General features: G+C 39.1%; 1 protein-coding gene across 1 annotated transcript; it reads right to left on the reverse strand.

Annotated features, from left to right (window-relative positions):
- Positions 1 to 2,915: 2,915 nt before the first annotated feature.
- On the reverse strand, positions 2,916 to 26,328 carry LOC134800186 (apyrase-like). Its single transcript, XM_063772673.1, has 12 exons — positions 25,886 to 26,328; positions 25,083 to 25,302; positions 23,380 to 23,571; positions 20,714 to 20,844; positions 18,280 to 18,424; positions 17,235 to 17,361; positions 15,396 to 15,457; positions 15,047 to 15,139; positions 14,569 to 14,659; positions 12,969 to 13,127; positions 3,970 to 4,136; positions 2,916 to 3,041 (listed from the first exon to the last, which is right to left on the reverse strand). Exons 1-12 carry the CDS (start codon positions 25,984 to 25,986, stop codon positions 2,916 to 2,918), a joined length of 1,614 nt encoding a protein of 537 aa, XP_063628743.1. The 5' UTR covers positions 25,987 to 26,328.
- Between the last annotated feature and the right edge of the window lie 386 nt (positions 26,329 to 26,714).

A 26,714-nucleotide genomic window follows, 5' to 3' on the forward strand; every position in this document is an offset into this window, starting at 1 on the left:
TGTTATATTTTCGACTACTTAAGTATAGTAGTAAATTTGAGTGAAGAAAATTTGTGTAGTTAATTTTATGTAGTCCAATTATACAAAAAATCCGTACATGACATTTTAACCGAAAGCGGCCTTTCATACATATCGCCGCTATACTTACTCAACGTCGTATCTGCAACACTCATTTGATGACAAAAACACCCGTATTCCGAATGAAAGAAAAGCGACATTTCCATCAAATGATTGTTGCAGATTCATATCTGGAATACGGGTGTTTTTGTCATCAAATGAGTGTTCCAGATACGACGTTCAGTAAGTATAGCGGCGATATACCGTAAAGGCATTATCGCCTTTTAAACCTCGGTTGCCTCGGTTAGCACAAAATAATCAGTAAATATAAAATATTAATTTATATACGATATCTTGGAGCGTATAGCAGCCGATATCTTAGTGCAATATGTAACCATATGAAATGTATATATGGTAAATACAGGGCTATTTGAAATCAAACCAACATTGTAACAGTTAATACTCTTTAATACTCTCACTCATAAATGACAAAATATTCGTACTTAGAGCTTGTAATCTTCATAGTTCCAAGTAGCCCAAAAAAACTGGCAATGAAATAAAAAACTAGATTTGATTATTATTATTATCTCATTAAACTCAGAATTATTATTATATTAACTATGTATTTAAATATTGAACACTGAATCAATTTCAATGATTTATTAAATCATAATGTTATTGACGAATAAGCATAAGAGGTGCACTTGATATGAAATTGTGTTCAATATTATGAATTACTTTAAGGTGGTATTCTACCTATCCAATTTCTTTGTCCTATGTGTATTGCGTCTCACATTTTGCTTTAATGAGAGAGTGATACGCACTAACATTGGACAAAACAATTGGACAGGTAGAATACCACCCTAAAGTGGCCCACTGATTACCAGTCCGCCGGACGATATCGGCCTGTCAGTTAAAAGCAAAATTTGACAGCTCCGAACAACTGACAGGCTGATATCGTCCGGCGGACTGTTAATCAGTGGGCCCCTTTAGACACTTTAGTGTACATTTTTTGACATCGATACGCGAATTTAAAACAGGTCTTATTTGACTTGTTGCAATATTGCAGACCAGTATGTATATCATAGATGACGAAATATAATTTGCACGTATTCGATATAGGTACAAGTTGTTCGAGAGATGGGCGCAAATTTAATTTTGTCAACCATAAAATAGGCTAGTTTTTGGTTGTTTATATATTTGCTGGCTTGTTTTTTTTTATTTTGTAAAATAGAAAATGTTAGTATAACGCTATGTATTTGGTGATTCAGGAGACGTGAGCAGGGCTAACACTGCGCATATCGTTAATTATAAGCAACTGTTTCGTATCAGTATTAGTGAGGTTAACGTTAATTTTCTAGTCATGTTGCAAAAAAAAAGTTATTAAATTTTTTACGACATGCATGGTCACCCTTAAATTAGTATACTAAACTACCGATATTCTGTGTCAAATTGAATGTCATTACTGTCATCACGGTCTGGATACTTTTGAAAACTCGTATCTCACTCAAGTTTGATTGTTTATTTTCTTCATAATCAAAATGCCATTACGGTTAAAGAGGTTTTATGTTTATTAATTAGGTCCTGTAGGGTGACCATGATTGTTGAGAATTAAATTCGCCCTCACCAACAAGTTAAATAATAGGAAAAAGTGTGGAGAAACCTCCTAAATACGACGGTGATCGATCGATTATCAGTTACTGAGTGTGCAGGATTAGTCCTGCTCACGTCTCATGAATCATCCTGTATAAAATATTTTATAAAAATAGCAAATACTTATGTGCTACATTACTGTGGCAGTGCAGGAAAAAATGTAAATAAGTTTTGTATTTAAATATAGTTATTGCAAATAATGATGTGGAACAAATAAAACTCGTTTTGTTTGATTGAATGTGTTTTTTTATATCACAATATATGGTATCTGTTTTTTAACGTGTTTGTCGCGTTTTCACCTTTTATAATTTTAACATATAGAATAGAGCTCTGCCTCCTAAGGCCCCAGGTTCTATCTATAGTACTTAATCAGTTCGATGAAATTTAAATAGTATTCAATTGGAACAGAGTCGCATTTGTTGTTTCGTTAAATGTTCGTACAAAACCAAAATCAACACTATTCTCTGCACTAAAGGTTCAAATTTCAGTGGCAAATTCTGGATTTTTCATTTGTATGGCTGGGCCTTACGAGGATATTAACATGATTTTGTACGTAGTGGAGCGGTTCTTTTAATTTTGACTGTCAAATATAATTATGTTGACTTTATCCACTTATAGTTAATTTTTTTAGCATTAGAAAAAGACTACACGATCTTGACGTCTTTTAATGGGGTTGGCAACTGTCAAAGGTTTGCCTAGATGGCGCCATCATAGCTTGCCCCTTTTTCTATGAGATTTGGCTTAAAGAGCTGGCATCCAGGGTATTAAAAAAACAAAAATTTGACACAATTCTAGGGATTGACGGGGCAAGCTATGATGGCGCCATCTGCTAAAAACTTCCACCGGCCAACCCCATTGAAAAGCGCTTTTTAAAATATGTAAATAATCGTATATGATTCATAATTGTTACATATTGCCGTGATTTATTTTTCAAAAGTGTTTTTAAAAAAAAAGACGTCAAGATTGTTTACCATTTTTCTAATGCTAAAAAACGGACTATAACGAACATAGGTAAAAGTGTCAGATACATATTACACAAAATTGAACCCCATTGAAATTAAATTCAAGTTGGGAATATTATATTCGTTCCTGCTTTATAAAACCAAAAAACGTATACATTTGACTTTGCTGACAATTGCTCAACTCCGTATAAAATCTCATATCAGGAAGACGACTGACGACATTTCAAACTTAAAACTTAGGTCCTAAAAGACGGTCTCGATGCGTCCGTCCAGGTCCTGCATCACGGCGCCCTGGTGCCGCAGGAACTCCTGCAGCATCACGTAGTCCAGCTGCAGATTCTCCAGGTTTTCGCGGTTTTCTGACAGCATCTGAAATTTTAGTATAAAAGTGTTACCTTTTGAACGCTTTATGTCATAAACAAAAACGTCACCACAGTTCGACGAAGCCGTCTAGAGTTCTAGACAATTAAGGCAATCGTGCGGGATGCGAGGGGCGAGGGGTGGGTCGCGCGCACCCGAGCTGCATACATCGCCATTGTTAGTAGCTCGGTACTACATAAAGGGATAGCGTGTCTTATTAATTGTTACATATTATTTTGGACAGTTGTGTAAAAGTCTGTGACAACCTTACTGTGTTCTTGTGCCGTGGCATTTACGCAAACATCAAAGGCGTCGGTCCACTGTTACTTAATTTTACACTGTGACGTCACTGACACGCCTAGGTCCCGGGCGCAAGAGAGATTTGAAAGTGTGAAGGTTACTTTGACATCGTCCATTATAACACTTGGTCCCTGGCTCAGTGGGCACGACTAGTGACGACGACTGTGTTCTTGGCGTTCAAGAGGTCAACTTTTTTTTTGATGGTGGGGATGACATGACGTGGGGATCATCCTGTCCCCGTTCTACTGAGAAAGAGGGGGAGAAACCTACCCACTAAACCCACAGGGGCGTTTCCCACAATGTGAATGTGCCGTTTGGGGAGGCGTTGCACAGCGTAAGAACTACGATATTACGAAAGGCCTAGTCTCGGGTCTCTATTGTTTCCCAAATAGTTTTAAGTCATAATGTATTGTTTGTCCGAATTTTCGTTAGTCATAAATGGTTTTTCTCAGAAAACCGTAACTTTTCAGGATTGCCATAAAACAAACCTAACCTATCTATAGAATAACCTTACGAAAGTCCTGAAAAGTTAAGGGTTTCAGTTTTATGACTAACGATGATATGACAAACGATACATTATGACTTAAAACTATATGGCAAACAAAGGATCCCCCCTAGTCTCATCATCGTTATTTACCGTGTAGCCGCCGCCGCCGTCGCCAATGTAGTTCTGTGTAACCACACGGTAGGTGGCACTAGGGTCGAGCGGCGTGTACCGCGGCACGGAGCAGTCGACGCAGCGCACCGAGGCCGACTGTACGCGCGAGTTGATGGGTTGCGATGCGTTGTATACGACGCGTAGGCCTGCAAATGATATTTATGTCAAGGCAATGATTTGTTACACATGACGGGCTTATATCGACCGGGATATGGTCCGTGATTACCTTTTGTATCCCACGGTCCATATCCCGGTCGATATAAGTCTAGTGAAAGTAACCGTGAATCATTCAAAAGTTTCAAAACTGTTAGACATGACGGTTTTACGATAGACCGGGAGTTTACAGTGCTAGCCGTCAGACCCAAATAATGACACAGTTATCGTAACAAAGGTTAGTATGTAGTAGGTATAGGTACGTTCCCTTGTGGAAACATAGTTCAGATCCGGTAACCATCATCTACTTTTGGAGCATGGTGGCGAGATCCCAAACAAAACTGCCGGGAGACAATGGCAGAGGTAAAGCTCGGTTTTCCTAGGATAGCGGTGCCGTCATATAGCGGCCGTCTCCATACAAAATAATACGGCTAAATATGGATGCATGGTATAATAATATACTCCGCCTGGTACTCCATTCCGAGATTCGCGTATGACCTAACTGACACGCGCCTACGTCATCATGCTGTTTACAGGTTCTCAAACTTTGAAATGTGGGAGAATTTTAACCAACGGTGAAAATTATTTTAACGGCATTAATTTTAAGTTATTCATGTAGAAACATAGTAAAATAAAACAAATCTAATGTATTAAATTAAACTTTATTTATCTATACAAGACAAACGTTTAAAAAACTAATTCACAGTTACACATTAATTACCAAGCTTACGACGTGAAAAGTTTGGAAAACACTGCGACTGCTGACACTGAGCGAGAAGGAAATAACAATTAACACGCGTTCGACAAGGATGACGGTCAGGGCATGAAGTTATCTAGATCCGAATTGTCAAATGTCCACAGCGCTATCCTGTGTTGCCAGTAGTATAAACAGAATTACCCGAAAGTCTGAAATTTCTTTCGTGAATCGGAAGATATTGCTAACGAGTAATTAAAAATGACGTGTTATTGTAAAATTTAAGCTAAAATACATATAAATGAAAATTATAAAATTATAAAGAAATATTTTAACTTATTAACCATAGGTATAATCATAAAGTAAATATATATAGAGTCGCCGACCCATACAAGCCTCGCTTAGTTCCACAGAAATTCAAGAGATGTCACTCAGAGCACCATTGGGCCAAAATAGATATTTGTGTCATTTGAAATCTTGCCAATTTTTAAATTAACATGTATAGTTCTAATTTATTTACTATATTACAACAAAAACCTTTTAAAACATCCATTTACACATAGTAAATCGACGCAGAAAAAAATAAATAAATAATGGCATGAACTATTCTAAGCGCCATCTATCGCATTATTAGACAGTTAGTTTCTTGCCGTTGTAACACACTAAATAGCTCGATTGTTTGAGAAAAACTATCAATAGATGTCACTGTAGTAAATCCCATAGACCTAGTATTACATAGATGAGCTATACGCGTGCCTCCGTGAGGGACAAAACATATGCAAAGCGACAATATTAAAAACACGTTTTAACATTCCTGACAACATACCAAAAACAATCTACGTAATTTGGTCGGGTTATTTGTTGCCCACCATAAACCATACTAAATTTTTGGTGGGGAACAAACAAAAAGTGCGACTGTGACAAGGACAAGCAATAATACCGCTTTCTCTGCTACTCCTACTGAAATTTCCATAAGTGCATCTCGATCGGTCGTTTGGCCCCTCCCCCGTGTCATCTCTATATGATTGTACCTCTATGGTAAATCCTCATACTTAATGATCTTGATCATAAAGTTCGACCACAGAAACTTTGCAGCGCTAGATAAAAAATAGTTTTTAAAAATCAGTATGCGACAACACCACAGAAAATGGATTAAATAGTCTTGATACTTGTGAAATTTCTACCATATTTACCGTCTATGAAAAATTTAAGCGGTGCATTTATGGTTAAATAAGTTTAATTCCAACAATATATGTCACTATTAATATGTATACATATACTAAATGTTGATAAATAATATAATCAGCATTGCGATACAGCGAGGAAATGCCGCCATCATCCTTGGTACAATGCCTCAAGGGCCTATTTTAGATTTAAGCTAGTTATTAATTTCGTTTAGTAGTACCACTGTATATATATTGTATGTAAATAAATGTTTTATTTTATCTATAAAAAAAAAAAAATATTGAGATATTTGTGAGAATATGACATTTGGCTTCATCAAAATTATTGAGCTTTTGTAATATCCGCGACGGCCTAGCAGTAAATAGGTACAGAGGGCCAACCGCAAACACCAACGTTCGCAAATTGCGAGCATCTTTCTCTTTTACTCCCATTAAGGCGTAATTATATTGACAGAGAAATTGCCCGCAATTCGCGAACTTCGGATTTCGGAAAAACGAAATAAACCATTAAAACAATAAACATACATTCAAAATAAATTTAAGCTTTAACTAGTAGGCCACCCATGCCGTAAGCATAAGCATGGAGGTTGTGGGTTAGAGGACTTCGATCTCAAAACCCACCTCGAACCAATGGGTTTTTCGAAATGTTAGAGAAAGTTCATAAGGTAATGCCTATACCTACTAGGTGTGTTCAACTTGGTGTGAAACCTTAGTCTAAACCAATATTATAATATATTATCTATTTATGTAATATAGTCGCAACAATAAAAGTCTGCAGCGGATTTGATAGCCCACGCAGCGTAAGTGTTATTTATACGTCATAATTTCATAGAACTTTGACGTTTAAAATGACACTTGCACTGCGTGGGCTATCAAAATCGCTGCACACTTTTTACGGTCTGACTTTAGATATGGTGCAAGTATTAAAATGTTTCATTCCACTTACCCGTCATCAACTCTAAATTTTGTAAACATTGTCGTTTTTGAGCTTGAATTGCCTAGTGTAAAATTATTCGTCACGCGGAAAAGTAATTCCCGCACGCCGATTTTGTAAGGTTTCACCATGTTTTTCCCGTTCATCACAAAACACAACGAATATTTACCTAAACGATTTTGACAAACACATACCATAGAGAATGACGTTTACTGACTATTGCGCTGCAAAGTTTCTGTGGTCGAACTCTATCAACATTATTAAATAATAATATAATTTTTGTTCTTAGAAACGTGATAATAATTAAAATAAATTAAACCTACATGGTGCCATCACCCACACTGTTAATTGTACATTGGTGGACCTTATGCCTTTTGTATTAAGCTAATAAAGTCCACCGATGTACAATTAGCAGTGTTGCTGTTAGTACATTTATTTACTTAACCTTACGCATTGCAAAATTGTCCTCATATATACATATATTATAGGACAGTCTTACACCTTACACTAACCGACATACTTAGTAACAAAACATTGTAAATTCTTGAGCAGTTTAAATAGCAGGGCAGGTGACAAAAACTTGCTCAAAGAAAAGAGACATCCGACACTAAAAACATATCCGTATATGTATGAGAGCAATAATACAATGTGTAAATGTAAATAGATACTTATCTTATACATATTTTATGATCATATCAAAGCCATACAAGAGGTGTGGACAAATGGGAATAGACCATTAATATATACACACACAATTAAAAAACAAATAAATGTCCTATGAGGATTTGTACCCGGGACCTCCTACTTCATAGGCAGAGCAGGGTCACTGTCACTAATGACTAGCTAGGAGGCCGTAGAAATAATATACAATTTATTTCATTATATATTTAAATTAAGTACAGACAGCGTCGTATATTCAAATAGTTCAGTACGCCATACAAATAATATGGTGTACCGAACTATTTGAATACTGTGGATGCTACCTACTATATGACGCTGACTGTACTTATATAACAATTGACAAATCAGACTGGTAGCCACACTCTAATGGCTAATCTAGGATTAAAACTTTTTAGTGGCTGGCCATCTTTGTCAAAATATAGAGCCTCAAACCACATCAAATATTTAAGTGTATTGCCATTGCCCGCCAGCATTGAACAAATTGGTTATTGGTGGGTAGACAAAATAAAGTCACTATCATGTTAAACATTGCATTTATTAATTGTATTTTATTATTTTTAAGAGAATCTTCATAGCATGTGTCTGTCCGTCGATACAGGAATCAATCTCAACCATCTTCCACTCAAAATATTTTACTTGTGGTACAGAGATGCATTGACTATTTCATCTTCACTCTCTTGTTGCATACATTGCTACTTCTAGTGGCTAGAGGCTGGGTCCTGAAATCAGAAACATATTTGTTATATATAAAATGTAATATCACACTAAAGTTAATACACAGTCACAATAAGGTGTCGCTGCGGGGCAAGCGTGGCTGGCCTTCACATTGGAGTCTGTTTGCAAATTGATTACATACATTTGCTTACTTTCACTTGCATTAAGTGGCAAACACTAACCATTGTATATTTAGACCAAGAAAAGTCTGCAGCGATTTTGATAGCCCATGCAGTGCATGTGTTATTTAAAATAACACTAAATACTTTGGAATCTTTCGCTAATCAATATTAGCATGGGGGGTTAAAATAAAACTTGACAATAGTTATTCGTTTTACAAGGGGGCAAAGCAGTTATTTAACCGCTCATGGCGCTCATGCTAATGTTGTTTCCCGAGCAAGCAGAAGATTTGAACTATGACGGTAGCGAGTGGTTCGAGAAGTAGAATCTTGAGCGTTGTGAGAATTCAAGGCACGAGGGTTAAACAAACATTGCCACCTAATGAAACACAAAATTTATCACCACGCCAACGCAGGGAAAATACCAACTATAAAATACCAAAAAAATCAAATCCACATGAACATTATAAAGAATTTATAATTCAAAATCATCATTTAAAAGTAAATTCTACCAGCTAACATAAGGAAACTGAAAAGTTAGATCGGATTACTTTGCCCCACATGTGGGAAAAATGCAATTTTCGCATTAGTATTTGAACAATCAAGAGCCTTTACCAGTTGGTGTGGTGATAAATTATTTAATTAACCTTTGTATTCAAAACAAACTTACCTGAAGTGGCAAACAGTAGACACTGTCAGATTAATATGTAGATTTTAGGATTAGTAGTGTTCCGTTACTACATCGGCAATTCACGTCATCATCACGGGTCTTTCCGTCTATTGTAGACGATTTATTCATTGCTGTTTAGACAACGGGTTTGGTGACTGTGGAGGCCGATGCGTGAGCGGCACGACCTCCCACATTTTGGGCAGAGAAAGCTCATGCCACCTGAGGTTCCAGTCCTTTCTTTCTGCGACACCTTCTGCTATCTGCTATCTTAAACCAGGCTTGGTCGCATAATCTTCTCCCCTCCACTACACGCTTGCGCCATCCATCACGGTCTTTAGCTAAGGCTTCCCAGGTATGGTGGTCGATTTCAAATGCAGACATGTCTCGCTTAGCAGTCTTTAAAGCGCCGCATCGGTCTTCCAACGTTCCTTTTAGCATACCTACGTAACTGCACCAAGCAAGACACGTCTAGGTATTATATTTACGTACTTGTACTATATTTCAAATGAAGCTATAATATAAAATTAAAAAGTTTGTATAAACAGAAACAAAGCAAAGGCATCAAACGCGATGCCGGTTCGTGACGACTTTGTGTGTGTGACAGTTTATTTTTAGTGTTGCCGTTGAAAGTTCTTTCTTGTCCCTAAATAGAGCTTTTATGATTTATTATTATACAATATTATTAGTTCAAATAAAATATGATATTCCAAAAGACTACAAATAATATTATATAGTACTTAAATTCCAAAATAATGAAATGCCTCAAGTGTCCATTTCTGCTTTTTTAAGGAACAGGCGTATAACATTACCCTGAAGTAGGGGACTAATTTTAAAATAGCAATAATCAGTACTTTATGCCGTTTTTGACGTTTCTGTGCACGCTGTTGTCTGTCTATACTTAAAGGTCACATAATTAGTGATACAAACACCTGCCTGGTCGATATAAGCAAAATTAGATATATTTATTACCTATTCTAATTACAACAGAAAAAGTTTATAAAAACAAAAATTAAATGCTTTTGTAATAATTTCCGGTTTGATAGGTACGGGTTTTGCCATGGTAGAAGTTGAAAAGGAACGTTATGAAAACATATCTTTGTATAGGTACTAAATACAATGGTACAAATCTGTTGCAATGGTACAAAATAAAAGCAAGACGCGACGTTGCCAAACTGCTGCGAAGCGAAAGTTTGACTCGACAACGTCGCATCCTATTGTTACAATAGGGTATTTTCGAACTAGTCAAATCAGTTACTTTTTTATAGTTATTGCAATGCAACTTGTATCGTAAATTTTTAGAAGTCACGATAAAGAGTGAATTGAGCATGTATTGAGGTATTTTATCCCATTAACTCCAAAATCGTCTGAATCACACATTTTTATTTAATAACTTATGCTTTCGTGGCAAAAAGGCGGAAGGGAATAAAAAAGTTTTACTTTTAATTGCCATTTTTTTCAATGTGGATTCTGTTGTCACTGTTGTAAGCATATGCCAATTGAAGAAAAATTGATTATTAATTCAGAACATATAATTATGTAAAAAAACAATATTGATACATTTATACGGTCATTTATATTAAGTACAGTGTACGAACGACGGCTTCATTCAATCGCGCGTTGTTCAAGTAATACTATTGGGTCTCGAATAATACTCCTTTTTGCCCAATCGCGCGTTGTTCAGGTGGGTCATTTATAAGCGGGTCTCGCATAATACTCATTTATTTAAAAAGTATCAATCAGATTACTTTTTTGCACTAGTGTAAAAAAATCAAACTTTACACACGATTTGCAGCTACAAAAACTAAACTTTTTGAGCAATTGTATTAAAAAAATATAAAGAAACGCTCAAGTACCAGTGGCATGGTGGTAGGGAATGCAAATCGGTTATAACCGAAACCGAAATATTCGGTTATAACCGAATATTTTGACAAAATTTCATAACCGAATAACCGGTTACGGTTATTTTCGGTTATTTATTTATGACTTAAATTGTATGTTTTTATCATCAAATGACTACAAAATCCTGCCATTGTTGGCTGTGACGCCTGTGACTATAATTTTTGTCATTCGTGGACTTTAATAACAAAAATATACCAAATTTACTTCCCTTATTAATGAAATATTTTTATTGAATATTGTATCACGTTCAAGGTCATATTTTACTTTTACTGTATTTGGTGTGTTTTATTAAAAAACGAAGACTTTTACTCACATTCCCTAATACTGTAGGTACTAAAACAAAGATTTTTGTTTTTTTTTAATTACTTCATTGTAAATTTATAATTTTTCGTCTAAAATAACCGTAACCGATTATAACCGATATTCGGTTATTTTTCGGGCATAACCGTAACCGAAACCGGTTATGAAGTTTGGCCGGTTATTGCATTCCCTACATGGTGGCAAATACACGGACTTTCGCTAGTAGTAATGTCTAATCCTTTTGCCATGCACCAATGGTAGCATGCGCAAAATTATTATGACAGGTATTTATTTTCAGCCGGTTTAAATAGTTTGGGCAAGACTTATGTAGCATATAATATATAAATATTATCATCACCACAGTATCGTTTTCCGAAATTATTTTATGGTTATACCGTTTGGCTACGCTATTTCTCTGTACCCTGCCTCTCCCTTCCCTCCCTGTACTCCTTAAGTGCCCTAACTCTCTTTACTCCTACTGAAAGATTCATAAGACTATCCTGTTCGGTCATTTCCTTCCACCACTCATGCCTGATCCAGTTTTAAACTAGATTCATGATTTATTAAATTCACTATAAAGCGACATCTGTTGATTATTCCTAATCGTTGGCAACGGCATATGTCTACTAACTTTCAATGAAGATGTATAGATGTCGTTAGGAGTTCTATGATTTGGATGTGACACAGCACCATCTCGTGTCCATGATAGGCAATAGCGCATTTTCAGTGACGCCATCTGGTAACGATGCGCTTTTAGGCGGTCGCATTTTTAATGTATGGGATGGCGGCGTCTGTATATATGTAGTCTGTGGTATAATGTACCCATGTAACATGTTATGTTGAAATAAAGTGGCAATGTTATTGTGACGTAATCGCGTGTCACTCTGGGAATGGAAGACCATGTTTTATTAGACCATGTATGGATGTAGTATTTTGTATGGAGACGGCCGCTATATGACGGCACCGCTATCCTAGGAAACTAGTTCTTTTTTTTTTAGAATTGGAAAGAATGTAAGCGATCTTGACATGTCTTTTAATTGAAATAAGCTTTTTAAAAACCAGTAACTATTACTTACGAAAGCAGAAGACTATAAATGATCGTTTTAGATTCACAATTGTTACATATTTGCCGTGACTTATTTTTAAAATGTGTTTTTTAATTAAATGACACATCAAGATTGTTTACCTTATTTCTAATGCTAAAATAACGAACTATAGAGCTTTAAGCCCCGCGTAATGACGTCATCCATATGGCTATCGCCGCGCTGCGTAAAACAACAAAACTGCATTGCACATACACATGTAAGATATCAAATGAAAGCGAAATGAAGCTACATTTGGTTAATATCATAAAACACTGTATTCCTAAGGGGCTTAATTACCTGTATATCGTGTGCATTATTAGTACATTAAAATGTATAATAAGAAAGTCTTTGCCTGTTTTATGAACGGTCGAGAGGTTTCGTACAAAAACAAAAAATGTTCGATCGTAACTGGTTACGTATGAGAAGAAAATAGTGTTTGATCGCAACCGGTTTCGTACAAGACCGATTTTTTTTTCGATCGCAACTGGTTACGAAGCTCCGGTTGCGTACGCGGCCGAAGGGGTCAAATGAAGGGGCCAACTAACCTCCGATTTGCAGCATGCGACCGCTGTAGAAGTCCCCGGGCTCCATGTAGACGCCCACGGAGAACTCCAGCGCCTCCAGCAGGTGCTCGCCCTTCAGGTCGTACACCTGCACGTAGTTCTCGAACGGCATCGCCATCAGGAGACCCTCGGTCGTCACCTCTGTGTAAACGAGAATAGTAGTTTGTGTTACAAGGGATCAAAATGATTTTTTTTTAATACCACATCGGTGGCAAACAAGCATACGGCCCGCCTGATGGTAAGCAGTCGCCGTAGCCTATCGCCTGCAACTCCAGAGGTGTTACATGCGCGTTGCCGACCTTTTAAAAACCTGTACACTCCTTTTTTGAAGAACCCCATACGTAGACCCTCGGGAAAACCTCGGAAGGGAGTACATATTTCCGTCAAGGGCGTACATTGAATCCTGATTGAAGCGATGGAGCGATAGAGGAGAGCGAGAGAGAGCGAGTGAGGGATTCTAAATTAGAATGCTGAGCGTAATGAGGGATTCAAGTGTTAACGCCCAGAACAAAATAATTTTGATACCGTATGACACATACTGCTTTTCACATCAACTATGAGTAAAATAAAAAAAACTTAGTGTTGACACAATCTGATGCTTAAAACAGATTATTTAAGCCAAAAAAATAATGTGCAAAAAAAATTTAAAAATAGTGTGCTAAAACAGAAAAGTGTTACTTTGATCCCTCCTAACAGGGAAGAAAATTGCCACTTTGATCCCTCCTAGCAGGGAAGAAAAAGCCCTTTTTCGAATTGTTGATGTGAAAATAATTGTAATAACTTCCGAGACTAAGATGGAGATAATTTATTTCTTTTCAATCTACTTAGTTTCCGTAAATACTTTTCAAAATGACGAGCGATTTTCGAGTGGCCAGTGACTAAGTAGAGGATCCATCATTCCTCGCACTTCCTTTCTTCCTCCTTTCGCGTCCTTCGCGTATTGAAAAGTGATAGTTCGCCGCCATTTTGGTGGAGATCACATGAATCACATCGTTATTTCTACTTTGTTGAATATTAATTACGGATTCAAAGACCTTAGTTAGAGCAAAGAGAATTGATTGTTATAGAGAAGTAAATTCTAAACGTGCCCCTTAGTTTGACATCCAAAACAGATGGCGCTGTACTGCGCCATATGTATTGCGGTCACTAAATTGTCAAACGACAACTTTTGACAATCAGAGTTACCGCAAAATGTATGGAGCTGTAAAGCGCCATCTCGTTTATCGGTCAAATTCGAAGCACGAAATTGTCTTAGATTTTACGCATCTTACTCAATGTACCTTTGGTTAGAGCACAGAATAAGTAATAGTACTACCGTACAGAAAGGACACTTCCTACGAAACCGAAGTTTGACAGCGATTCAGGGTCGAATCATGATATTCCTTTCTAACTTATGGCACTATTCCTTTCGACTATTTAGGGTTGTCAAAATTCAAGTAATTATCTTATCTGTGGTCGTGCACGCAAAGGGACGTCAAGTTGTGCCAACCCTAATAATTGCTCGGAGCAATGCTGAGCCGAATGGAACCGAGTCTGCACGAAGTCAGGAGTATCTCCCCACTAGTTAGAGGCTACCACTTACCGCCGCGATCGATGGCCGCGCGCAGGCCGCCGGCGTTGATCAAGCAGACGTGCGCTTCGTTCCACGAGCCGTCCTTAGCGCGCTCCATCAGCTGTAATACCCATTACATTGTTTACATTATAATCAATATGACAAATAAATGTTTGTATGATATTTTGCTAGAGATTTGATAAAATGTATTTTCAATTATAGTCCATTACTTGTGTTGAGAAATGCGACCTGATTGTACTTACAGGAGAACAGCCGGGCAGCCGTACCAGTAATACGAAAGTATTCACATATGCCCAATCTGAAACGTGAACGCTTCGCGTTCGCTTGGTTAATGGTCCCGTGCAAGCTTCACACTCTCACCTGCTGCAGGAAGCCGTCACAAGCCCAACTGCCGATGTTGCACTCCGCGCGTAGCAGGAGCGGCTGAGGGGAGTCAGCAAGCGACCCAGCACCTCCTTACCTGCGTCCACTGCTGCTGAACCCTCACCTGCTGCAGGAAGCCGTCACAAGCCCAGCTGCCGATGTTGCACTCCCGCGAGTAGCAGGAGCGGCTGAGGGGAGTCAGCAAGCGACCCAGCACCTCCTTGCCCACGTCCACTGCTGCTGAACCCTCACCTGCTGCAGGAAGCCGTCACAAGCCCAGCTGCCGATATTGCACTCCCGCGCGTAGCAGGAGCGGCTGAGGGGAGTCAGCAAGCGACCCAGCACCTCCTTGCCCACGTCCACTGCTGCTGAACCCTCACCTGCTGCAGGAAGCCGTCACAAGCCCAGCTGCCGATATTGCACTCCCGCGCGTAGCAGGAGCGGCTGAGGGGAGTCAGCAAGCGACCCAGCACCTCCTTACCCACGACGTCCACTTCCGCACGCCATGGCTCTAGTTCCGCCAACATTTGAGGGTCTGCAATCATTCGTCTGATATATTAATTACGACACACAGGTAAAAAACTACGCATCAAAGAAGAATTCTAAATTTCAAAATGCGCTTTAAGGTTTTTTGTTTTAGTAACGTAGTGGCACCAGTGACCAGTGGCGTGCACTTCATAAAGGCAAAAAGGCACTGCCTACCCTACTATAATTCCGATGTCTATCCTCTTAAACTACTTAATTTAATTTATACTTGATCGTACTATCAGTAATCGATATAACTTAAAACATTCTAAAAATTAATAAGCGCTCCATCTACCGGTTAAGCTTTGTCATCAAGTCATCATCTATAATAATTCTACGCGACGAAGTTTACACCACGCGGCACTAGCGCCGCTACGTGCCTTGCACGGCATTGACAGAAAACATTTCCGTCTAAATCTTTCTATGTGTGCCTTCGTCGTTACGCGGTTACAGTGTAGTGGGCCTTCCTATAAGTACGAGCACACAATTATACAAGTAACGCACACATTTAGACGCAATAGGCAGTGTCTTTCGTACCAAAGCTAAACGAATGACGCCCGAAAGTTTCCGAATAGTTCCGATGTTTATGTGACTATTTTAAAAAGTAGCATTTGCTATGGTAATTTAGTGCAAATACGAGACTATTTTTTTATTCGTTTACAGTATTTGTTTAAGTTTATTTTCATTTTTTATTCGGTCGCCATTGTTTGTTTGTTTTGGTGAGTTTATGAGATAACAGTTAACAGTTGCCGGAAATTATAAAGTGCGATTAGTGAAAAAATGGATAATTTAACTGTGAAAGTTGTGGTGGGTGTGTGTGTGTGCAAACTATTAAAAATGATGAGTTTTCGAAGCTTTCGTTTAGCCAAAAAAAGAAGTAATTGAAAAGACTTGACAACAAAATGAAAACCATCACGCAATTTTTTTGGTGAGTTAGTAGCTCTCATTTTTTAAGGATCCGTATCCAAAGGGTAAAACGGGACTCTATTACTAAGACTCTGCTGTCCTTCCGTCCGTCCGTCTGTCATCAGGCTGTATCTCACGAACCGTGATAGCTAGACAGTTGAAATTTTCACAGATGTATTTCTGTTGCCGCTATAACAACAAACACTAAAAACAGAATAAAATAAAGATTTAAGTGGGGCTCCCATACAACAAACGTGATTTTTGACCGAAGTTAAGCAACGTAGGGCGGGGTCAGTACTTGGATGGGTGACCGTTTTTTTTTTGCCTTTTTTTGCATTATGGTACGGAACCCTTCGTGCGCGAGTCCGACTCGCACTTGCCCGGTTTTCTGATATAATTTTGCCTACCCAGTCCCAAATCTCTGTGCACGCGACTGCCAGTGACCCACAGGGAACCAGTAACCAGACACTGGAATTTATATCCAATAAAATAAGGGTTAGGGACCCGATCTCCTGATACGGCAACAATGTGCAGTTACTACCAGTGCACAGTGTGTGCACACGATGAAGTGTGGTTTAGCCTTCTTCACACTAGGCGAGAACTGAGACACCAGCGCGTCGCTCTCCCACCTTCGTCACCGGGCACGGCATTCTCCTGCCAGCTATGCGGTCGCGCGGAAGTGCCGCACTCTTGTGGACGCTGTTTAAACCAACATCTTATTGATGTTACAGGCCAATGATGATGCCAGTGTTGCCACATTAAGAAATCGGCTTCCTACTTTTATTTTATTCAATAAAAATTTAAATGTCGGGTTACTGGTCGGTGGTTCCCTGTCGGTCACTGGTGGTCACTGGTCACGTTACACGAAGTTTAACTCGTACCTTGCACGATAGAGGATCCCAGGAAAATAGGCACTCCCTCCCAACCCTGGATGATACCGGCGTCATCGAAAAACAGCTTGATGTTACCCAGGTACCGCGTGTAGCACGATGCTTGGACTACCAGGATCTACGGAAACATTAATTTTTGTTTGGTGACAACCGCTTTCGTCCAAAGAGCAACTCCAACTCCTAACTACATCGGTGGACTTATTACAAAAGGCATAAGGTCCACCGATGTACAGTTAACAGTGTGGGCGATGGTATACATAAATAGGTTGTGTATTTGAATGAGGAAACTTGAATAAAACTGTTTACGACCATAACGAAGGTCGATGACATCGTAAAGTATGTGAAAACGGAGACCGGATTCATCCTGAGGGTCGCGATGTTGGAATCTCGACACAATGCGAATTTTAATTCGTTTGTGGTGAGCGTTCCGACTGAACATCTAGCGACCTTCACCAAGGAGGAGTTTTGGCCGAAGGGTGTCAAGTTTCGGCGGTTCCACGGCCGGCTCCCGGACACTGCGGGGTTGCGTAATGCATCGCAACCATAATGTGATTTGTAGTGTGTAGTTTTTAAAATTACTTTTTATAATATACATGCTAGTTTTAAGGTATTTATGTATGTGGCCCATAGTTACCTGAAATAAAAAAATTCATTCATTCATTCATTCATATAACCACACCCTTTTATATTCCAGTAAGGAAATTTACTAATTTCTATTGCCACAAATAAAGGATCGTTGGGAAGTAAATTCGAACTTACATTTAATATCTGTATACGTTGTAACAAATAGCTTTAGGTAGAGTCTGTGCGAAAAGAGAAAAGTCGTCAAATATATGGGATCCAATAAACGATACTTATACGATTCTTCTACGTTAGGTACTTTTCTATTTCCATGCCACTTATTTTCCCGCCGCACCTGTACGGGAATGGTGACAGTATCAGTGATCCTGTGTCTATGCCGAAACCTTATGTAGGTTCACCTAACTATACGTAAAGAATCACTTTTATTTATAAAAGTTTTTCTCATAATTCTTACCCGATGTCCATCACTCCTCACTACCGGCGTAGGGTAGTCCCCGCCCGCCGAGTCGCCGTTCGGGGAATCCCCGGTGTAGAGCAACGTATGCGAGTGCGCGCCCACTATGATGTCCACGGAGGACGATATCTCCGCCGCCATTCGCCTGCATATAAGCATGTTAGAATATACTGCCTCGGATTGGAGAACGTATTAATTACAAGCAGAAGTATCTTTAGGCTTAAGTAAATCTTTGAACACCACGTTCGTCTTTCGTGCGAGGCGCATCATCGTGAAGCTTTGTCGGCATACACGAAGGTTGATACAGATGTAGTGCATACATAATTGTTTTCCATCGTATTTTCTCGGAAACGTTCGTATTTGTCATGCTACTTCAGTCAACCTCAGTACTTTGATTTGTTAGACAATTTTCACAAAAGCATATTTTCCGAGTAGCGAATTTTCACATCGCATTTTATCACGATCGCAAATTTCATTAATCGTCTTTTTTAATGCAGCGATTTTTAATGTAACGTTTTTCAATGCTCGTATATTTTACCAGTTGATCATTATATCACAAGCAAATATTTCCAGTACCTTTTTTTTTTGCACATTGGCATACTGATTTTTTTAGTATTAGTAAAGAGTCTAACGTACGAAACTTTCTGTTAAAAAAATATTTCCTTTACAACTTAACTAGACGGAGCCCCGCTACAGCGGGGCTCCTATTTCTGGGCGGTTTGCCCTTCGGGCATCTGAAGCTACCTAACGAACCTAACCTACCTATTGATTTAGTTTAATGTGACGTTCGTGAAAATAGTATACTTTGGGGGGAAAAGCCTAGGTAGATAGATACTGGAAATATTTGCTTGTGATATAATGATCAACTGGTAAAACATACGAGCATTGAAAAACGCTACATGAAAAATCGCTGCATTAAAAAAGACGATTAATGAAATTTGCGATCGTGATAAAATGCGATGTGAAAATTCGTTACTCGGAAAATATGCTTTTGTGAAAATTGTCTAACAAATCAGTACTTTTTGTACAGAAACTGACTGAAATAGCAATTAAAACACGTTAGTTATTCGCAACAGACTGACATTGACCTCTATTCAACAAGTAACGGTACTTATAAGTTACACACACATTGTGGATAGTTGGCGCTAGTAGTAAGTCACATACATTTAATTACTGTTTTTGATACTATGCCAGTAATAGCAAAACACGTTCGTACGTTTGCGTGAAAATACGATGGAATATAATTATTCACTACATCTGTATGGGGTTGTGCACAAATCACGCGAGGTGTTTTCGGCTACTTTTAGTGATATTTACCCCCCCTCCCTCTTAGTGATATTTGGTGAGGTTTTTGGCTACCCCCCTCCCCCCACACAACCTCACGTGTATTTTTTTTATTTTTTTTCATTCGACCTAATTTTAAGATAAATAGTATTGTATATAGAAAATCTTGTTTTTTTTTCTATTTTCGTTAAATAGACTCGCTATTTTGAAGTGCAGAGTGAAGATTTATGTTTAACGAAACCGAGAAAAAGTATTTACTCATGTGGTAGGTCTTTTTTCTTAGTTTCGTTCACTGTAGAAAAATACACGTGAGGTTTCCTTATACCCCCCTCCCCCAAGGTGATCTATCGTGATTTTTTCGTGATCCCCCCTCCCCCTATCGAACCTCGCGTGATTTGTGCACAAGCCCTATGAGGCTGTAGCCTCGCGCGTTAGTTGACGTATTTGCCGGTCAAAAGTTTAAGGTACGAAGGCGTAACCTTGTATTACCAATCTTGCGTCAGATTATATTATCAGAACACTTAACACATTCACTTCCAAGAACAAGATGTAGGTATGTGTGTTAATTTTGTACTGAAAACTGGGCGCCCGGCACCAAAACTGTTAACTGCCAAACACCCCTACTGACAGTACACTTGATTATCATCATAAATGATCGTGAGGGACAATGACTGGAGGTAAACATATAATTTAAGTGGTATAGATGTCGTAGGCCGATCGTACGATCAGGCAGATCGTAATGTTCCCGTGTAATGTTTTGACGATAGTCACATTAACTCAATATCTATATACCTATCTAGGTAGGATAGGTTCGTTAGGTTGCTTCAGATGCCCGAAGGGCAAACTGCCCAGAAATAGGAGCCCCGCTATGCGGAGCTCCGTCGACTCAGGGAACGAGTCAAAGATTTTCACGTTTCACGATATGCCTAGGAATTTCACGATATGCCTGATCTTACGATCGGCCGCCGACATAGACATCTGCATCGACTTCTCTCTTCATTAAGGATTGTGTCTTTCGCGCGCTTTTGGGCAAAATCTTCGAACCAGGCAGTGTTTTGTGGCCTGCATTTCAATTAAAAGACATGTCAAGATCGCTTACCTTCTTTCTAATGCTAAAAAAACGAACTATAAGAAGTATATATGCACTTACAAATCGGGAGCGTAGCCACAGTGAGACAGCACTATGATGATATCGACGCCCTGCTCATCCAAAATGGCCGCCTCACGGTTGATGGCTTCCACCTCGTCTTCCATTATTACGCCTCCGATTGGCGCTGAGAACTGAAATCATTCACTATGTACAGAAGAGTTATTTTTTATCGTCTAAGGTAAAATCGTGCCTTAATTTTGACAGATATAATGAAATAGATAGAGTTGTAACAGCGCCATACCTTACTCATAATCATAATATTTTTATTCAAAATAGATTCTTACAGAACACTTTTTGAAACTTTTATAGTTATGTAGAATCTGAAACGTATGCGCTTGACAACTAATATTTAGTTACTGTTTGATGTAACTACGAGAACGTACAGCATAGACGTGTGCGCCGCGCCGGCGCGCCGCCGCCGCTGGGCTTTTTTGCCACGCCGCCGCCGCCGATAAATGATCGGCGTGAAATCGGCGTGACCTTGAGTGTTGTTAATCAGCTATCTTCACTTGATATTTGGATTACAATAGGATTTTTGCATTATTTATGTTACAGTTGTCAAATATATGTTACTGTAAAAGCCCGAAGTACGGCAAAACCTAGGTTTTACCGGTAAATCCTAGTTTTTACCGATGCCGATCGCTAAAAGCCCGAAATGTTAAATCTTACTAGTTTACTTCGGACTTTTACCAACACCGATATGGTAAATCCTAGGTCTTACCACGGCGACCGGTAAAGTTTGAATCATGCACTGATTCCTGAGATTATTAGATGATAATTTTTAAGAAAAAAAACCGACTTCTATGGGGCCCGATGAAAGATTATGGTAGATGGTGGACTATGTAGAAAAGGAGGTAAAACCACCCAAATTTCTAGTAGCATTTCGTTTCTGTAAGGCTCGCAGTTCTAACCTAACCTAACCCACTTTTGTTCGGTTCTGTGAGGATCGCAGTTCAAACCTAACCTAACCCACTTAACGGCGCATGCGGTGCGGTGTACGGGGGTTTGAGCGGGAGGGGTTGAGAATCAGTGCATGATTCAAACTTTACCGGTCGCCGTGGTAAGACATAGGATTTACCATATCGGTGTTGGTAAAAGCCCGAAGTAAACTAGTAAGATTTAACATTTCGGGCTTTTACCGATCGGCATCGGTAAAACCTAGGTTTTACCGGTAAATCCTAGGTTTTGCCGTACTTCGGGCTTTTACAGTAACATATATATCAATTATTTATTAAATGAAACAGAATAGCCAGTTGCACAAACTATTTGACACACCAATTTAAGTAATCCTTAGTGTTCAGGGTCAAGAAAGTTGACGTTCTCGTCTTTCCTATATTCCATTATGGTGCCGAGACGCTGAGCCTCAAAAAGGGTGACGTGCAAAGGTTGGCGCTTTAGAGATGTAGTGTTGGCGAAGACTGCTGCTGTGCTGCTTATACCTAGGACAGCTAGAAGAACAAACCCCTTAACTGGGGTTTCCACAACATCTTTCTTCGGAAATAAGTATTATGCGGTTTCCAACGCATGATGTGGCGAAACATAATATGAATTTAGGCCCAATGAATGGCAAACGTGCTCAGAGTGGAACATGTGTGAGATGGTCGATGGCTGGCGGCAGTGCAACGGTTTCTGACAGCACGAAATTGAGACAAATTACATGTCGTCGTAATCGTCAGCAATAAGAAAACGAGAAAGAAGATACTTCTCACTGAGCCTGGTGCTTGTACGACAAGAAAACCATAACCATTTCAAGGATATTTGAAGATAAGCCATGTACAGCATGACAAAACGGAGTTACACAGAGATACTGATCTGATCGACAGTCATTGGGACCAGGTAACCCCTTAATACAAGCCAGTTACTAGGAAAATCAAGTTATTATACCTATCCTATTTATATTCATTTACAAACCCTATTTTACTCAAAACCTATTCCTGAAATAGAAACCTGGATTAATCAAAATTTTCAAGATAAACGACAGATTAATGATTTTTCTTTAAAAACCTGAAAGTCAAGGTCACGCCGATTTCACGCCGAAAACACGCCGCCGCCGCCGATTTTTCGGCAAACGCCGCCGCCGATCGTTTTTTAATCGGCGCACACGTCTAGTACAGCACCATCTACTTTGGCTGTCAATTTTTTTATTTTACTTGTATTTTTTGTTGTCACTAAATCTAGTCTAGATTTGTACTTTTGTTTTTTACCGCATCGTTGGTTTCATCATTTCGCGAATAACTATTAAGCTCTGGGCACCAACAATTGGTCCTTCGAACCAGATGTCCATTAGCTTGTGCTATGGGCACTATAGTCTGTATCTTTAGGTATTTAAAAAGTGTAAACAAAATCTACCCTCAACATTACATGATCAAATAATGTAGGTTAAAGTCAGGTCGTTCAGTGACAGATCCAGGTGGCTTCGTATTTGGTTGGTTAACCAATAAATCTTATAACTACCCGAAAATGTAAAAATTGTTTGTTTACTTTTATTTAAACACCTATAGATACAGACTTATAATAAGTTGTTGACATGTTTTTGAGATAGCGCTATTCGGCTTAATAGGAGGGCAGTATAGGTGACGATATAAATATGTACCCTCACTCAAACAGGGGTTTTGAACGGTCGCAGCCAGGCTTAACGACTAGGCTTGGTGGCAACAGGTACCAACCACTCTGAGCAGGACTCCAATGATGCCGATCCTGCGCCCCTGGCGCTCCAGCACGATGTGGTTGTGCAGGTAGGGCGTCAGCTCCGGCTCGAAGGTGGTGTTCACGTTGGCGCCGAGCATGGGCGCGTTCAGGCGCTCCAGGTACGGAACCAGGCCCTCTGGCCCGTGGTCGAACTCGTGGTTGCCCAGCACCTGGCAAGAACATTCAAAGTTTGATAGAAAAAGGCGCTGTTTTAAAGAGATTTTAATTCCGTAGCTGATGAAGATGATTAGGTATACTGAACAATTTTTCCTATGGGATGGGACCAATACTTATTAAAATACCTAAATACAATTTATCGATTCAGTGTACCCATGTGATTAACCTTTTCCGCTTTCTTTCCCTGTAAGATTAGAGGTATTGTAATAAAAAGCGTAGGTATATACTGATAAAAATATTAATCCGAATAGAAGTTGAAATCATATCATATATCAATCAATCAGACACATGCCTACTCGTACTTATAACCCGATAATCAGGTTGTCAAATCAATTTGTTGGCGTCATTTTGTATAGTCATATAGTCATATTACAGGGTGATTTCGGGGTCGTGATCCAGAACCACTTTTTCTGACTCTGTAAATGATCCACATTATCATATGGTAGTATTTGATTAAAAGATAATTACTTGAATTATTCTTATTTTTCAAGTAACATTAATGTTTTACTAAGTAATTATGGTCACCCTATGACTTTTGACATACGCTGTATGGAAAGCGACAAGACGTCACATTGAGTAGGGTCACCAAATTGTATGCAAAAATGTTTTTTCCTACTTGTCATCTGGAAAATAATCATCATTATTGGTGATAAACAATAATTAACAACATCATTAGGCTCATCTTTGGATTCTGTATGATGTCTGGCTCTCTTGCTCCACGACCCCGAAATCATCCTGTATTTCATGTCTGATAATTAAACAAATTAAGAATGATATGTGCTTGATGTTATTACTACTACTACACTTACTACTATTTTATTTATTTTGATCGAGCCTCCAACCCGAAAAGTCCAACGGTCAGTAGGTAATAGAGTTAGACCAAGATAAGTCTGCAACGATTTTGATAGCACACACTGTGCAAGTGTTACTTATACGTCATGATTTAATAGAAGTTTGACGTTTAAAATAACACTGACACTGGGTATCAAAATCGTATTAAATTATATATGTTTTAACTTAATTGTACTTGAATTTAAATTAATTGATTTTATTATTTTTAATTTGCATTATTTCTAATTTAATTAAATCTATTTTGATTTAATTTAAATTATTTTGTTTTAAATAAATCGAATTTGTTTTGACCTAATTCAATTAGTTTTTAAGTATGTTGTGTGCCCTAGCAGGGCGTCATGGACTGACATTATTTAATTTACAGTAGGTACATATGGTGCTACTTTACCACTCTAGGGCGGGATTAAGGACAATACCTACGTGCCTATTTCAAAAAATTAAAGGGCCTTATGCCTGTAAAACGTTGCAAAATACACGTGCTAAAAGTTAATTCGCAACTCGTGTCGATTTAAAACACTCCCTTCGGCCGTGTTTCAATTTATCGCCACTCGTTGCGAATTTCCTACTTTTCGCACTCACCGAAATGTACCTAATACTGACTACCTATATTAGTCAATGACGGCGAAAAGGTTAAAGGTGATAAGATACAAACGTGTGCGTCATGCGGCAGCAGATTCATGAAGTGCTGCGAGACGTTCCACCGCAGGAAGTTGTACCAGATGGTGCCCTGGAACGTGTCGCCGCCGTTCAGCACCAGCGAGTCGGGCTCCGCCTCGCGCGCCTCGCGGATGGCGGTGTAGAGTCGCGCGTAGCCGCCGATGCAGGTGTCGGTGGGGTTGCATACTGTGCCCGAGGGACTGACTTCCTCGAAACTACAATGAAGCACACCATTAGAGCAGTCCCTAGGTGGTAATAGGATGTAATAGGTCAGGGGTCGGCAAATTTTTGTAGAGAAACACAGAACAACTAAGTGTCACGTTGTGGACAGATGTCCATGGTAATAACGTTGTGGACATATCTCCATGGTAACGTTACGGCCACGTTTTCTTATGACGTTATCACGCAAAATTACCGACGACATTACGAATTACTAAACCGACTTTACAAACAACCATGTTTTTTCGTATAAATACATCGGCTCACTTGCCGACCGACGCTACGAAATAAGAACATTTAACCCTTCCTTCTGGTTTTTTCGTCATCCAAACTGTTAATTCGTTTGAAATACCTACTCGCAGCAGAAACAAAGGATAAAAATTTATAACAAGAATATTTGTTTACCCGGGTCAAAATTTGTAGCAGATCAGATTACCTAGATTAAGTGCAAGAATGACAGAAGTAGAAATTGGGTTTTCTTGTCGAAGACATTGTGTGAGTTAGCCCTGTCCAGACAAACCAACAAGTCGAGCATGTTCGCACATTTATTTATCTTAACGGAAGAAAAACTGTACTTACTGTGCATGGAAATCGTTGAAGTGTATAATATTAAGTTCGTACAAGTCGTCCTGTGCCGCGACGGCGACCAGCAGACACACCCACACCACTAGCTTGGCCATCGCGACGTCAACACTCGGACGACGGGCCACAACTACCGGTAATCATCAACACGCCGCGTATTGGAGATAAAACGATTAGTTTGGTGCTTTATTTTGTTCAGATAATCTAAATGCCGGAATAACGACGATATTTTAATGCGATTAAAGTGTTATTAATCCCGGATCATCAGATCATTGGCGGAGAGTCGCTCCTACAAGTTCCTTAGAAAACAGACAGGTTCTAGAGTTTTTCTTTTTCTTCAAGGGCAGTCGTCTCAAAATAAGCAAATCGGCGTTTTGCGGAAGCTTCGCTACTGATATGTAGCGTTCATAGAATAACATTTCACTTTACAAAAGGATAGAAAGCTATCCAATAAGTAGGCATTAATTTATTATTAGATCCACACGGTAGCCGGGCACTTGCAAACGGGAGCCGATGTCGGGCACGATGACTCTTGCAAGCGTCGTTCGCCGGGTATTTCGACTCCGACGTCAATATTGGCAGACGATTAGGTACCTATTTTTTTAATGATTACATGGAAACTCTAACAAAATTAATTAGTAAATAAATTAGTTATTTGTTGTTTGAAAATTTAAAAAACTTCGGTTCTACTTCGGTTCCCATTCGCAAGTGCCCGGCGACGGGTGGATCTAATAAGCCCTCATGCGAGCTGTCGTTTAAACCACTTATGTACTAAATCACCAGTATCCGCAATAATGCCGGTCGGGGACCTTATTATTCGTAATAC

Source organism: Cydia splendana, chromosome 19 (genome assembly GCF_910591565.1).
Source record: "Cydia splendana chromosome 19, ilCydSple1.2, whole genome shotgun sequence".
In the NCBI taxonomy this organism is placed as follows: Eukaryota; Metazoa; Arthropoda; class Insecta; order Lepidoptera; family Tortricidae; genus Cydia; species Cydia splendana.

Excerpts from the sequence above, each read along its gene's own strand:
- LOC134800186 (XM_063772673.1), bottom strand. The coding sequence starts at position 25,986 with ATGGCCAAGCTAGTGGTGTGGGTGTGTCTGCTGGTCGCCGTCGCGGCA. Across the intron at positions 18,425-20,713 it reads TGTGGCTACGCTCCCGATTT|GCGAATGGCGGCGGAGATAT; the intron begins GTAAGTGCATAT and ends GCTTATATGCAG. Across the intron at positions 4,137-12,968 it reads TCGCATGCTGCAAATCGGAG|GCCTACGCGTCGTATACAAC; the intron begins GTTAGTTGGCCC and ends TATCATTTGCAG.